At 33.6% G+C, this 17,333-nt stretch overlaps 1 protein-coding gene across 1 annotated transcript; it reads right to left on the bottom strand.

The window, feature by feature from the left end:
• Positions 1 to 5,801: 5,801 nt before the first annotated feature.
• Positions 5,802 to 6,257, bottom strand: LOC140451178 (uncharacterized). The gene has a single exon (XM_072544913.1). The coding sequence runs from the start codon at positions 6,255 to 6,257 to the stop codon at positions 5,802 to 5,804; it is 456 nt and encodes a 151-aa protein (XP_072401014.1).
• Between the last annotated feature and the right edge of the window lie 11,076 nt (positions 6,258 to 17,333).

The following is a 17,333-nucleotide window of genomic DNA, read 5'->3' as shown; positions in this document are numbered from 1 at the left end:
AATTACTTCTGTCATTATTATTATCTTACCTTTATCTTATTTTTACATGCGTCCAATACATCTTCGTTAAATATATTTTGGTCTTGCGCTGCTATCGCTTTCATAAACTCGACACTCGACCTAATTAAGTCATTTCTGATCCTGTACCTTCTAGTATTATCCAACATCCACCATAACTAATTTTCGTAACGTAATAACGTAATTTTCATTTCAGCTACCTACATCTTCTTTTCTTGAATCTTCTTTACAGGTCACACTTCATCGTACACCAACACAGGTCCCACTACACTCTTGTATATTTTTCCTTTTAGCACATTCCCTGATTTTTTGATCACAAAGAACGCCGTTCATTCACTTCCAGTTAAACCAACTAGCCTGTATCTAAAAAGCATTGACCTAAGAGCCCCTTACTTTCTCTGTCAGTACATTCATAACAAGATTAAACAGGTAAGGACTCAGTGAAGAGTCTTGATGCAAACCAACCGTCACTGGAAAACTTTCGGTTAATCCTACAGCAGTGATTACTTTGGTGTACGCTGCCTTGTACACATCCTTCACGAGCCCTACGTATTTCTCAGGAACCCGTTTCTCTTTAATACATCTTCATAGCTTTTCTCTAGGAACTGTGTCGCATGCCTGCTCAGGATCTATAAATATCAAATGTAGCTCTTTTATCTTCTCGCCGTATTTCTCTATCAACTGCCTCAAAGTAAAAAAGCCATCCATTGTTCTCCTTTCTGGCATAAACCCAAACTGCTCTTCACCTATCGATGTTTCTCTTCTTACGCTTCGCTCTACAGTTCTCTCCTCAATTTTTTATTGTGCGCGACATTAATTTTATCCCACTATAGTTCTTACATTCCTAAAGGTCCCCTTTATCTTTATACAATGATACTATCACACTCTCTCCATGCATTGGGCATCCTTTCTTCTTCATATTTCCTACTCATCATTTGCTACAAAATATCAACCCCTTCCTCTCCTAGAGCCTTCCAAACCTCCACAGATATTTCTTCAGATGCTACTGCCTTACCATTACATTTTCATTTGGAATATCGCATTTTCTATCTCTCATCTGGTGTTCTTCATTTAACAACTTTTTAAAGTTCTTATACCATCTTCGTTTTATTTTAACATGGGTTCTTGACATTCTTTCATCCGCACTCTTAATCTGCCGCACATGAGTCAAGTCCTTTGATGACTTGTCCCTTGCTTTAGCAATACTGTATAACCTTTTCATCCCCTCGGATGTTTCCAACTCTTCATACAGCTGTGCAGAGGATCATTTTATAGCAATAGCTACAGCTCGCGTTGCTTCCCTCTTTGCTACCTTGTATATATCGGTATATTCCTCTTGTTTAGACCTGTAATATCTATTTTTTCTCTCTAACCTTCTGTCGCACTTTATCGTTCCACCATCCAGTTTCTTTGTCTCTAGGAGGCCCTTTACCAGATGTTTTCCTAACACTTCCTCTCTCACTCGAATCACAACTTTACTGTTGGCTTTTCACCAGTTATTTACCATATCTTTTTCGTTAAGCTCTTTCAGCACTCTACTTTAAAGATTATTGCCAAATACTAATCCTTTAACTTTCACCACTTTACTTTCTTGTGTCTTACTTGCTTTCCTTTTTGCCTCACCTTTATCTCCATATTCACTATCACCGGTCGGTGTTGACTAGCTACACACTCACCATTTATCACTTTACACTTGGTAACCTCTTTTGACTGACTTCTTCTACACAGCACAAAATCTATCTATCTGCTTTTTCCTTGTCAAGCTACTATAGGTAACATACTGATATTTACTCTTCATAAAGAATATCTATAGAATATAATAGTTTATTTAAATAAAATTTATTTCAATTTAATTGAATATAATAATGGTTGAAATAATACAAGCAGTTCGTTAAGGTAATGGCGGCAGAATAGGCAACAGAGAGATTTAGATAATAGGCCATGCAGACCACGCTGCACTAGTCACCAATACCTAACATGATCTCCAAAGATGAACTCACATTTTAAATACCACAACCTTAAAATACAATATGATAATATCAGCAGAAAAAACCAAATGTATGACTTCTAAATACCCACTACGATATAAAATAGAAATGTATGGGAAAATAATAAGACAAAAAATGTAGTTTAAATATTTAAGAACACATACAACTATAATAAAGATATTAAAGCAGAAGTTCAACAACCAGTCTTTACAGCAAATAAAGCTGTAGGTTCTCTTAATGATTCAGTCTGGAGGAACAAACACCAAAGTGAAGACACAAAAGCAAAGATCTAAATCAGAGCAATTAGACTTACAATAATAAACAGTGGAGACGAGACCCGAAATACCCCGACAACAAAAATACTGCTAAAAACGACAAGCATGAGAATACTCCTAAGAATATCAGGGATCTGTTTACTGGATCGATAGAGAGAGAACGGAGAACATAAGAAGGGTATGTAGCGTAGAAGACATAAATACATGAGTAACAAAACAGAAACAAGAGTAGAGCGAACACATTGGCAGGATGACAGAAAATAGGATGGTAAAAACAGCACGAAGCACATCACCAAATGGTCGAAGAAGTGGTAAAAAACCAAGGAAGATATGATATGGTAATTTATACAATGCAGCAGGCTAATATCAAAGAAAAGCAGCCCTGAGGACCCTAAATATAAGAAGGAAGAAGAAGAGGAATTAACTTTAAGTCCTTGACTTGTAAGCTAAATTGCTCCATATTTTCTAACGTTGTCCATTCCCTCTGGTCCCATCTTTCTTAATTTTTTGTCGAGTTTGTTATTCTTTCTCGTTTGTAAATTTAGAAACCATAACTGATATTGTATTTAGTTGTTTTTCTGGTGTTTGTCGACCTTTTTATTTAATACGATTGCCATAATAATATGTGTAAAATTAAGTGATGTTACAGTATATGTGAAAGGAAAAAATTATATTTTTTTATCTTTTGGCATAAAGGTATTACCAAAGACATTCTAGAAAAATGGGTTTTTAAGGCTTTAAGGATTACTGAATTATACTCTATATAAAAATATACTATTGTGACCTTCATATTAAGAAATCATACTATATATACACTTAAAAATTTCATACAAATTTTCTATTATAGGAAATATTCTCTTAGCAAATTTTTAAATGTTTTTAATTTTTTACATTACTTATTGTACCGCAAATAGTGATATTTTTATAACTGCTATTTATTTGTTCAGACCAATTTTCTGCACCATTTGGGCTGTATAACTTTAGAAAAGTTGCTCGGCTATCAATAAAAGAGGGATAAAAGATCAGTATTATCCTTCATCAAATAACTATTACTCCACAATCACTTTTAAAATGTATGACAATAAAAACAAGAGCCATAACGTCACACAAATTAAATTAAATTAAAGGTATAAAAAATAAATGTGTGGTGATACAAAAGACACGCATTAGTATTTTAGAAATGAAGGTGACCCTCAATCCTCTGTTATTAAAAAAAAAATTGAAATAAAGAAAGAACAGGGCGACTTTATTACGACACAAATATTAAAGAAGATATTTTACAAAAAAATTAAAATATTTAATATTATGCAAGAGCCCCAAAATTACAAAGCAAAACATAAAATTGTCAAAAAATTGCAAATTTCTGAATCTCGGTGATACAATTGGTAAAGCAAGCCACGTATCCAAGATCAAAGGAAGGACAAGCTCAAAAGGATAAAAACAAAGTTTTGTGATCATTGGGTTCTAATAGTATTCGCTAATGTAACAAAAACTTACTGTTGCTGTAAGAGAGAGGAGGGACAATGTTGATGATAATTCATGGAAAACAAAAATGTAAACTTTAAAACTGCAGATATAAGCTTAAATGGAACTGACCTAGACATACAGAGCAACCGAATGTAAACGACTGATAAAAAAAGGAGCGAAATTAAGTTCTGGAAACTGCTGTGCAAGACTACATAATTGAGATGACAATGTGTGGAATAATTATCTGTCCAGTGGGCAACGGTAGTAAGTATGTGCTGATCATAATTACATATGAGATCATTATTTATTAAGGAATATTGATTATCAACACAATTAGTAGACTTTTTAGATTTATAAATGACTAAACATTTTTAGCCTATTACAGATACAATTGAATGTTAATTCAGTTTTTTTAAGTAAAAGAACTAAACGTTACTAAAAATATCACTATTTGATGTATAAGTACTTCGTCCATGGCGGTATTAAGGAAGGAGTTTCCTATTTAGTCTTAAATGTTGACAATTTTTCAATCAAAATATGTGGTTTTATTATGCTGTGGATTTTAACTGTGTTGTTGAAGAAATTTATTTTTATACCTATGTCTGTTAATGAATTTCATTATTTTATTCAAATAATGCAAATATATAAAATTGATAAAATTCAAAATTTTAGAATAATCGTTAAATAACTAGGACTAGTCTAACTAGACCTAGTTTCTAAAATTTAGAAAAATTATTTAAATTTTTTAAGTATTTATTCCTATATGTTAGTTTGTCTAGTATAGTAAACTTCAATACTATTTCGATAAGTTAGAATCTCGGATAATATCTTCCCGTTTCATATTTTTTGATCGTTGCTTAGTCTGCAATTAACATTTTATAAATTACTTACTGTTTTTACAGTAGGTATATACGTAATACGTTTAATATTACCTAAATAAACTCATTTTTTAAATATCTTAATAGTTTTCTGTTATCCTAAATACATTCTTAAAGTGTTTGTTCTTAAGAAACTTAATTAGCTATTCTCCATTAGTTATGACGTTAATAGCCATTCTTGGTGTACGTAATCATGTTTCTTATCTACACCTGTTGCATAATCGTTAGAATAATGTATTGGCGGGTTTGAATAGTTTTTGTATATTATTAGTATAAATTAATTTGTTAAAATTAACAATGAATATTTAAAAATGATTTAAGTTAAAACAGAATTTGGTTTAAAAATGAAAGGAGAAGTTAAGGTATTCAAAGAATTTTAGAATATTAAAACAATAACATACCCATTTAGTTTCTTTGCCGTTTGCAACTTACTCTTGTATAAAAGCTGTCGCAATGTATCAAAATGATACATCTAATTTTGACTTAAAATTACAGTAACAGCAATAGTTTTTGGATCAAGCGTAGCTGTAGATTACATCCAGTAGGTATTTCATTATGTTCTTCCTTTTTTGTTTGTGTAAATACATTGTGATAACAAAAAACTATTTGTGTATGAAAATCCGAAGACATGACTTACGGGTAAAAAGCTATTGACAGCAACGGTCGCATTGTATCTGTTTGATACGTGATTATAAAATTTACTAACACGCAGTCAGATATAGGTGGTGTTTTAGTTGTGTTTTTTATTATTTTTATAATTAATTCTTTTAGTAGGATTTAAAAAATTTATATATTATCAAAAAACGGTAACTTACATAGAAGTATAACCTAAGTACTCGTATAAAATGATTTGATTACTTACTTTATAAATCGGTAAAAACAAAAGGTGACTTCCTATATGACGCAAACATAAAATATATTATTTTCTTATAAACATTGCAAACCAAAAAATCTTTATTTCAGTGCATTGCGGTGGCGATCTGTCACTTATGTGTCACTTGAGTCTTCTTCTTCTTGTAACCTTGAGTGACATGTGTGCACACTGGGGTTGTATGCTCGCCACAAATATATCGTTTACAATTCTTGCAAATGGTTTTGGTCAACCTGGTCATTCGTGATGTGTAACTTAAAGCACAGCGACGATGCTTTGTTTGGTTTGTAGTGGTCTGCAGCCACTAGTCCAGCTTCTTCATCGGGCACTGTTGGCCTAAATCTGCTTCAAAAAGAGAACGTGGTATACCTTGTGTCGTAAGACTTCTTTGTTGTAATTGTGGTAAAGCTAACTCATGGCCTAGTTTCAGAAGATAAAGGCAACGCCGTATATTCTCCTGTCCATTTCTGAATAAAATCACATGGGCATTAATGCCTACAATGTTCAGCATTGAAAAAAAGGTGACCATGGGCCAACGACGTGTGTTGCTAGCAACGTTGTAGGAGGCGCAAAGTTTATGGACAACGTCGACACCTGACTTGGTTTTATTATAATACGTGATCATGTTTGGTTTCGTAGCTTGTCCTGATGGCTGATCTATAAAATCATCGTAATGCTGAGAAGATATTATAACAAGAACATTTTGATTATTTTTTGGTACGTAGGAAAAAATAGTGGAGTGTTCTCCAAAACCAAACATAGTTGACTGTAGTGGTTGCCCTTTTAGATTAAGCAGATCTACTGGCAGTTGCCATTGTATGGCCACTTAAAAAAAACTTTCGAAGGACATCCGTATTAAAATATAATCCTCATGGTTTTATCAAGGTAAATGCAATAGACTTAACTTATTGATTATTAAAAAACTGAAAATGGGGGCATCTTACATGACCCCCTGTAGCTAGTGAAGTTTTTTCGACTTACATTACCTCTGATCAGTTCTGGAGTCTTGGGCTAACTCCAAGAGTAACTAAATCAGTAGGGCTTTACGAATACAACTGAGCGGTAGACTAAACCGGTCTAGGAAGGTACTATCAAGGTGGATTCTCCTTACTTTAGGGTTCAATAATAGCATTGAAAATTGGCGAGCTTGTATCATTTTTATACACATGCGACCGACGGAGAGTTAATGAAATACAAATGTATTGCAAATAAAAGCAAGAATCTGGTGCATTTCTTAGATATGAAAATGTGTTTGAATAATAAATATGTATGATTAAAATACCGTTAAAAAATGTTACAAGATACGTTTTTAGATAGCCATAAAAAATTGTACGTTCACCGTATTTTTTGCCTGTCCAGGAATCTTCATTGATTGTCCAGTTTCTCATTGTAGCCCTAACTCCGTTAATTAATGTAGTCGGTGGCTTTCCTAGTTTCTTCCTATTTGAGGGGGTGTAGTTAAAAGCTTTTCTTGAACATCGATGCTCTTCCGTGCTCTTCATTCAACTATAGTGCGGAAGTACTATAATTGAATGAAGCGCATACAATATCAATTATCTTGTCTCCATTTTTCAGTTGTTATGTGTATTCGATTCTTGCGTCATCTTCATTATTCGGTATATCCTCTAGTTTAGATATTCGACACGTCAAAAAAATCGAGTTCTACTGCGTCTACTTTTTTCTTAATTTTTTTCTCCGTCATTTGCTAGCATTATGATCTATATGTCAATATTGACTCTACAATTTCTCTGTACATTGTTAATTTTGTATTATTGGAAATTAATGCAAAGTTAGGACTTTAGAACACATAATACTCTTTTGTTTCGGTTGAATATTAAAACGATTCTGTTTACTACTTAAATATTATAAAATTAACTATAATAATAAAACTGGCAACTTAATGTCACAAATCAAGATTTTTTATATCATATAGACACATTTTTATAACTAAATCGTAAACAATGCAAACAAAATGTTTATCAATATTTAAAACATTGCAAATAACTAGGTACATCAAAATTTTTCCCACCAGTTTTCAAAAAATAAATATATATAAATAAATAATAAATCATAAAAATAAAAAATATATTATTAGAATAAGATAATGAAATAAGTACTAAATCTATGACCATGTAACACTCTAGTCTTTTATAAGTTGTAAGACCTATCTAGTCTCGATTTGTCATGATCTGAAAGATCTTGTTTATATAATCTTTTTATTGTTAGTATCTGATATATATTATTATAATTATTATCATCGTTGTAATCATATATTGACTCCGTACTATAATTGAATGCATAAATAAATTCGAACCAACTGTGTGTTTTTTTTAACAAACAAATTATAGCAAGATTTACCAACAACAGTAATAGAGTAGAAAAAAATGTAAAAATACAAAACGTTTTGCTATTTCTTTTTAATTTTACAAGCAAATTAAGTATTAATAAAACTATAATAACAATAGAAGCCTCCGTGTCGACCACCCTCCGTGCCTTTCCTCTAAAATCTGTTTTCCATTCACATTTTATACTTTACTCTTGTAGGAAGAGTAGGAGATGAACTAGATTTATGAACTAAAAGTTTCCTTTAAATAGGGAAAGAGATCCCTCTTTCAACTCGTTTGATTTAATGTTTGACACTAAAGATCGAAAGTACCAATAAACAAATCGATCTTAGAAGTTAATAAAACTGTATGAAAATAGTTTTAAGTAGTTTATTACTATTTTGTTAATATCTAAACAAAAGAATTTGAACTTAAAATTATTAGATTGTAGTTGAAGAAATAAAAAAACACTTTAATGTTACAAATAGCTTGTTAAAAACCAACGATGTCCATTTTCGACACAAGCTTACATAAAGATTTTTCATTTGTATAGCAACGTTTCATAGAAACTTTGGTTCTTTAGTATTTGGAAGACAAAATCTTTCATTTTTCTAGGAACACCAGATTTTATTAATCTTCTTGTTATTTGCTTGCTTTCCCAAATGCTATTATAAGTGGTTCGGTAAAAACCAATCCGCGTTTTTCTTTTATCACTCGAAGTTCTCTTAATTGCTGCAAAGCTATTGGACACTTACGAATAAATTTTTCGTACAGAAAAGTAGTCCACTGTTTCGTTAATTTCTGATTCACGTCTATAACTTTGAACGGTTCCGGCTTTTTTCTTGCATCTTGTAACACATTTATCCAATCTGCGGGTAGTTCCATCCTAGTCTTCAAATTTATCAAGCCCATGTTTTTATCACATTCTAGATACGAATGTCCTCTGATGGGGAATGTGACTTGAATAGTATCTAGATGCTTTATATTGTGGTCAATGTAATGAAGTAGCCCAACAATCGTGAAATTTTTATTTTATAAGCCAACTGAGTCGCAGAAAATGTGAAGCTGATTCTGTTGGTAGTTCATTGAAAATGAAGAACAGACACATATTCAGGATATGTAAAAGAACAAGATTTTCCTAAAGACAGTACGTGAATGTTAAACAAAAACATAGAAACTTGTCTCCTATAATAAATATCGTTAGTACTTAGGTTGGGTATCGAAATGTTTTTCTGGTAGTCCGTGGCGATTGATTCATATTCAAAAGTTCTTTTCAAAAGAAGCGTAGCTTCTATTCGGGCCGCTCGTTTTCTATCATAAAAAACTTGAGCACGAGTTTTGTGCAATTTATTTTCTGTAGATAGAGTTTTTTTCTGTGTTGCATCATCAACAGAATGAAGAGTCTTAATTTTTGCATTAAACTCATCACACTTGCCATAGGTATTTGTCCCAGTGTATTCAAATGAAATGTTGAACTTGCTATTAAAAATTTGCCTATGTGCCTTTTCTTCTATGTTTCTTCTATGTTTTCTCTTCACTCGCACTCTGTAGCGGTAGGTAGCATCATGATGTTGTTTTCGATCGATTTGTCGTAACCTTCGTCTTATAACTGGCAATACAGCAATGAAGCCAGCTAAATAAAAGTTTTGAGCATCTATTGATCCTAGTTGATTGAATGTGGTGTTAAGTATGTTTTGCCTCTCTTGGGCAGTAGTGTTTTCAAAACACTTCAATATTTTGCACTTACAATCATCTCCTAACCGTGAGACTGCAACCTCAACTTTTTCATTACATCTGCAACTAGGCCAATTTTCTTTCGTTTCTTGGTTTTTTTTTAATAATCGTCACACAAATACTCTTCACTCGAACTCATCTCGACATAAACTGCCGCGAAAATCCCGCCGAGTATCGCGCGGACAACGTTGGATTTTATCATATGTATTTTCTAATGCTTTGTTATTTGGACACCGTTGGTGTTATTTACATACAATATAGCACGTGTTTGGGACAGGATATTGTTAACATAATAAGTTGATTACCTGAAATTCTTATAAAATGAACATCATTTGTTTTCCGCTTACACTTTATATAGTGACATACAAAGAGTAAATCAAAATTGATCTGAATAATTGAAAGAAGAATAGTGATTAATTAAGTAGAGTATTTATTTGATGTTGACCGCCCACTATTTTTAAAAGAAAAATAGTAAAACAAAACATAAAGTTAACAAATAAATAAAATTCAAAGAAATTAAAATAAAATAATTTTATTAACAGTAAATAACCAACATGAAATGTTTGTAATCTTACAAACTGCAACCGGTATGTATTCAATATGTTCACAATTCATGTCGTAGCTTATAAGAAGAACATATTTTTACAAAGAAACGACAAGGCATACATGCCTTTTAGTACATAATACGCCGCATTTTATCAAACAAATTACACAAATTTGTTTCTAGAGATAGCAGTATTTTCTAGTACAATCTACCTCTACAGAAATTGTAAAAATTTCGATTTCTGTACCAAGTTCTTATAATATCCCACTGTCATAAATGTTTCTGTCTCTCTAGGCTTCTTCTTTCGATGCTTATTAAAATCAACCTTAATTTCTTATATTTACCATCCCATTTTTATTACCCAAATTTATTGGGGAATGAGGTAGTGAGGAGTAACTTAGATTCCCAATCGGATACACTGGATAAAATTGGAACTTCCAACGGGATAACCGAGGCTAACTGAGGACAACTTGAGACAGTAATTAAATGAAGAATGTACAAAAAGTTTAATAGGCGAGAAAAAGATAAAATATAATGAAATATAAGGTTTAAAAAAATATGATACTGTTTGAAAGGGACCCCGAAAACATACTTAAAGCCTCTCTTACATTTAGTTTTTTGTGTGGTCCGAAAAGATGGCACATTTTTACCTATTTTAAAACAATAATTCAAGATGTAAGAGTACACAGACAAGCAAATGTTCAAATAGCCACCGATTAGTACTAGAGAAATTCATATATACGCAAAGACGACAAAAAGAGATCCAGAGAGATGAAAAAAAAAATAAACAAAGCGGCAAATGAAGTGCTAGGTATTGAAAAGCACGAGAGTAAATATTTGGAGAAATACACTGACGACATAGTGTCATACCGGACAGGTAATACTTTGGAAAAATAGCATCAAAATTACCACTCCGGACGTTCTATGTTTCGATATCGTCTTAAAAAAGACGAGATCTATTTGTTTTATAGCTGTTAAGGTTAAATAAAACTCAGGTTTGTAGGTAGAAAAGACTCAGCCACAGAGTCTAAAAGAAAAACAAGCAGAGCCCCTAGAGCGAAGTGCTCTAGGAGAGTCCGTGAAGGACCGACTTCGACTGCCTTGAGATCCCAATAATCCCATATTTAAAGAGATTTTGTCGGTAACTTGTATAACTCCCATCTCCTTCTGGAGAGAGAGAAGGCATGTTAACCGCTCTATCCGTCGCTTGGGATGACCTAAGGGAGTAAGGTTCTCTGTCGGTGGAGATAGTCACGGGCTATGGACACTTAGCTAGGGATTAAAATTGCCTTTTTAAAGAATAACACAATAAATAAAGTTTATTAAACAATATTCGCAGTAATTAGAAAAGATATAACGTAACTTATATTAAGAATCTGTAAGAAAGGTATAATTATCTCCTGATCCGGAAATCTGGAGGATAGTTATACTAATTAGTCTTAAAATAAGAATCTGAAAAGTAATACACGTTAGTTATTAACAATAAACCAAATTTAACCAAAATTCAAATTAATAAGTGTAGGAAATGTCACTTGTCAAAATTACTTGAAGTGGGAAGGAGTTGAGCTAGAGACTCGGGATAAGGACAGGAATGTCGGTTGTTATGCCATTCGGGATAATCAACAATAAAAAGGGGAAGAACTACACTGTAAAAATAATTAGAGTCAAAAATTCAAGTCGATTGGACCTATAGAAAATATTACAAGTTAATTTAAGTAGTGATAAATAAGCATAAATAATATAACCAATTTAAATAACTGTAAATAAAATGAAACAACAAATATTAAGGTCAAAAGAAATAATAATCAAAATTTTAACAGTGTACCAGAAATAAATAATTATCAAATTCAAAGATAGAAATTATAAGTTTTAACAGTGTACCTGAAAGAGAACAGAGAAAAGAAATAGCATACAAGTTATATATACATATATATATCAAGTTATTAAATCCAAAGTTTAAATATAAGTATCAAAGATATCAAAGTAAAAATTCAAATACAAAAGTTTAGCAGTGTACCTGAAAATTATAAGTATCAAAAATATCAAAGTTAAAATTCAAACATAAAGTTTAGCAGTGTACCTGAAAATAAAAGGGAAAAATAAAACACAGTTTATACGTTTATTTTGCAAGTATGAAATATATGTTAGCAATATCCTGAAAGAGAAAATAAAACACATGCAGGAAGTCTTTATTTAATCTCAATCTTTTAAAAAAGGATATATTCCCCGTCTGATGGCTAAGTCCCGTGAAGTAGGGACTTAGCAGAATCTGTAAGAGAAATTTTCTTACACGGCCTGTAAGCCTATCGAAATAATCAGATTTTGGACTAAGTCCAAAAACACAGATTAATTCGATGAAAAATGACGACGCTCTTAAGGGAATTTATTAGTAAATTCGACTAAGTCGAAAAGCACAGATAAATCCCTCAAAAATGGCCGCCGGTGGTTTGCAAGCAAACCGTGGTTAAAGATGGGAACGTTAGGTTCCGGGTTTATAGGTGAGCTGTAAAAGAAAACAAGAAACTCTAGGAACTTAATCGACCAGAGGATCTTAACATGCCTAGAAGGCTGGATCTGCGGACCAAACCTGACCAGATCTGATTTCCTGGCCGTCGTGCACTTCTTTTATGCTGAAAAAAGTAGGTCAATCGTAACGGTCGTTTTGGACCTTTTTACGATTGGACCGGCACGACGACCAATGCCCAATTTTCAGAATTATCATTGGCTGCAGCTCGGATGCCGTTCGACCAACGATAGTTCAGAAAATGAGCAACAGACTTCTGAATTATGATTGGCTGCAATTACTGTTGCCATTTGACCAATCACAATTCAGTAGGCTGGGCGACAAAGGACCGACTTCGACTGCCTTGAGATCCGAATAATCCCATATTTAAAGACATTTTAATATTTATATGAGATTTTCGGACCTCTTGGCCAATAGAAAATTGAATAAAATGTAAGAAGGCGGGCGATGCGCATCAGGGTGCGTATTAGTTTGCTACTAAAGGCACCAGGATGACAATAGAAGAAACAAGTTCGTTTCATAAATGTCTAAACGACAGAACACCAGGAACACCAAAAGAATAATTTAACCTCTGACAAAAATAAAGCAAAGAATAAGGCTACTGAAGAACAAATACTGGGAGAGAATGTATAGAGACATAGACAATACGATAGGACATAACAGATGAACGGAAGCATGGAAAAAATAAAAAACATCAGAAGTAATAAACGAAGTAAAATTATACAGATACATTATATTATACATTAAACGAGTGTACAAAGCATTATACAAAATTATTGCATGCGAATAGAGTATATCTCACAAGATCCTGTGACCACAATAACAGAGGAAGTCGACATTACATAGGAAGATATAACTAAAGTACTAAAGAAAGCCAAAAACAACAAAACAGCAAGACCGGGGAACATAAAAATGGAACTGCTGAAATATGGAGGCGCAAGGATCGTGTCATTCATACAAGTATTGTTTAATAAAATTGAAGCAGGAAAAGAGATTCAAGAGGAGTGGAATATATTATATGTGTCCTTCATTTTCAAAAAAGGTGACAAAAGGTCACCAAATAACTATTGAGGGATTAGTGCAATGCCGTCAATAGCAGGAATCTTTTCCACATTAATAAAAGAGAAAATAGACCAAAACATAGACCATTATGACAAAGAGCAGGCCAGATTCCTAAAAACCAGAACGTGTCTAGATAATATATTTATCATGAGACAGGTGATAGAAAAAACAAAGAAAAAGATATAAAACACATATGACCTTTATAGACTTGAAGAAAGCATATGATAGCGTGCCCAGAAAACAACTATAGGAAGCAATGAGAAAAATGCACGTTAGAGAGAAATGGGTAAATATAACACAAAGACTATATAAAAAACGGAGGTGCAAATAAAGTTAGGCAATAAAAAAACAAAAATAATCACCACAATCAAAGGTCTCAAACAGGGATGTGGTCTATCACCTACACTCGCGAAACACCATACGAGAGCACTGTTACAGTTGAAATAGGTTACTAATAAAATTGTCACATAAACCAAAGATGTTTTCTTCACAATTAATATACTTTATTAGTTATGACGAATGGAACATTCTATGCTCGAAATGACGTTGCGGGACCGAATAAGAAACAAAGATCTGCGAAGACAAACGAGTATTTCTGATGTTGTGGAACGCATAGCGGACCTAAAGTGGAACTGGACGGACCATGTAGCGAGAATGCATAACTTAACGATGGACGAGCAAAATAACAAATTGGAGGCCAAGAGCAGACAAATGTAGTAGATGAAGACCACCTACACGATGGGCTGATGACATCAGGCAAACATGTAGCCTTTAAACTATAAGCTATATAACAATAACTAGGTATACTCAATACGCGAGAGAATAAAACTCTTAAACCAGAAATGCGCCGAATTTGATCGAATACTAAACTCACACTAACTAATATGCGAGAGTTGACCAAGACGCGACCACCTTAGCTGGTATACAATTTGATACTGAATACGTGACTACTTTCAAATTATTATTGCCTCACCTATCAGGGGTCAGAGGAAATTTCTTCGAAATTTCTATTAGATAGCTAAAACCCCCTTTTGAATGATTGCTAACGGTGATTTCCAAGGTACCAGTTTTCAATAGTTAAAAACAGCTTTTGAATGCTTTATATCAGCGATTTCTTTTGAATTTGCTACGAGAAAGTTACCTCAGTAGATTTTACGAAATTAGAAATTGTTTGCTACACCATACCAAGTTAATTCTATTGGTCAGCGCAACATCAGCAAGCGCTCTCTTGCACTTAAAAACCACCTTAGAGCTGACTTTCAGAGCAAATAGAGATGGTCCTGCTAAAAGAAATCTAAAATTATGAAAATGAGAAAGGAGGAAAATATATATTCGCAATTTTCGTAGTAAACGTACCTGTCTAAATATTAATCAAATGCAAATGCTTTTTTTGAGGTAAAGCAGCTCCAAATAGCGTCAAATGCTGACCACTATTGGTTGTTTTATTATTTTGGTTTTATTCATGTTAATATTGGTTTTGGTAATAAACTAAATGTTATAAATTATAAAAAAATTTAATGGGGCCGACAGTCTTCAACTTTACCTTATAATGTTACCTTATAATGAACATAATTTAATAAATTCAGAGACGTTAGAGTATAAGAAAAATAAAGTTATGAGTATAAAAAATTGTTTAGGCAAGTCAGTCCATTTCGCACAATTATTCATATAGTATTTTCTTACCTATTTAAAATTATGACTTCAATTCCACAGATCCTACAACCCTTGCGCCAAGACACAAAATGATCTCAAACAATTGCATCTATAAAATCAGAATCTCCGCCATGGTCTAGAACACCTCCTTTTATAAACACTTCTCTCTGAACAAATTCCCCTCGTTGGCTCAGTGAAGATGTTCGTTCTGTTGTAATGGAAACACCAAATAATAGTAGCAGAGTTTATTGTTGAGACGTACACTATGGGTGTAGACCCGGGATTACTTTGAGTAGAGACTGATGAAGTTGATCGTTGAAGACTATATGTTCGTTGAGTGAATATTGATTGAATGCTTCTCTAGTCAAGAGATATTAGTTTTATATAAATTCTATTTGGGTCAATATTTTTCGCGCACCTAGCGTGATATGTGTATTTAATTTATGTAAATTGTTTAACTTTGTCAGTATACTGGGTGATAAAATTATACTGTCCAATTTCGGATATGAATTATGAAGATTTGATATTGGACATACTGCGGAATCGGGCAATCTGGCCCAAGTGTCAATACTCAAAGTTTACATATAAGTATTACATAACATAGTAAAATTCAAACATGATAAATTATAAATAGTTTAAGAATAATCAAAATCTTCCAACCGTACCCTAGCTATCAATGTCCGACTCTATCTCTAGATTAAAATTAGGGCAATTGGATGAAAATGTGGAAAGTGGGATGTCAACTTGGGAAGTCGACCGTACAATGTTGTGCCGATTACTAACTAATACAGGTACTTCCTGTTCGTTAGTCTGAGTTTGTGGATTCCCTGAACGACATAGTCGTGCAACAGGACGGTACTTCCATAACGTGAGTATCCCAATTATTACCATTATAGTAATGATCCCGGTGGCCACAAAATAATGCCAATTAGATTCGTGAATCGATCGCCACTGCGTATGCGTCATTTCTTGTTCCAGACTCTCCTCCTCAAGTAACACATGACGTAGCTCTCCTCCTGGTATGTCAAGGTAGGTGTTTAGAGGCGTGTTAAACTTGCGGGGTGTCCTCGCCACCAGTTGGGCCACGGGAGTGATTGGCGACTTCAGGTAACTCGTCACTGCTCTGTCCACCCCACTGCTAGTGGGGAGTAATGTAATATTTTTCGTTTGGGCGATACATTTGGGTGAAAGCTTCAGGAATGTGACTCGTTCCAGTACTCTTTCGCTCCGATTTCCATCGCAAATAATGGATATGTGTATCGTGACTGGCGTGATAACTAGCCAGAGGTTGGGAGTACCCATCTTACTCCATTGAGCTGTCTGTATTGTCCTGGCTACCACTGGACATGTGCTATTCTTAGATCGCTCATAAATTTCTTCTAGTATGCAGTTTGGTTGGGTATCCATGTTTCTTATAGCCGTTGGTGAGCACGCTATCTGCGCCTTTGTCAACAGTAAGCACCTTTCTCTATCTTCCGTGGTCAATTCGAAGTAGTGCAGTGTGTTATAATCTACGACCAGTAGATTCCTTGGGGCGACAAATATGCGCAACACCGACCCCTCAACGTTAAGTGGTATGGCCGTGACTTTGAGCATGCTGTACTTATTTTTCCCTGTCACTATGAAGTAGCCGATGACTGTTATATATCTGTCGTCATGACTGACTTCTGTTTCTATAATGGGTTGTCGTCGTATTTCGACCCCTTGAGGCAGTATCTGCCCTGCTTTCCCTATTAATTTGGTTATTTTACCCGGTTTCACTATATCAATGAAGTGTCCGTGGTTATAGTGAAGGTTTAATATTCCCTCGTAAAATTGAGTATATTCGTTTATGAAGTCCATAACTTGTAATGCTATCGTTTGTATTCGTAACGTGCTATATTCGGTTTCTAGTTTTTGTGCTTTGTCTTCTACTTCGTTAAGTCCTTTAGATATTTCTTGTAGACCTGTGATTAGTGCTTTGTTAAACTTGTTCATTTGCTCGTTTATCCTGTT

This window comes from Diabrotica undecimpunctata, chromosome 9 (assembly GCF_040954645.1).
Source record: "Diabrotica undecimpunctata isolate CICGRU chromosome 9, icDiaUnde3, whole genome shotgun sequence".
Lineage (NCBI taxonomy): Eukaryota > Metazoa > Arthropoda > Insecta > Coleoptera > Chrysomelidae > Diabrotica > Diabrotica undecimpunctata.
Note: the sequence above shows the minus strand (reverse complement) of the source record. Positions and strands in the feature narration are given on the sequence as shown.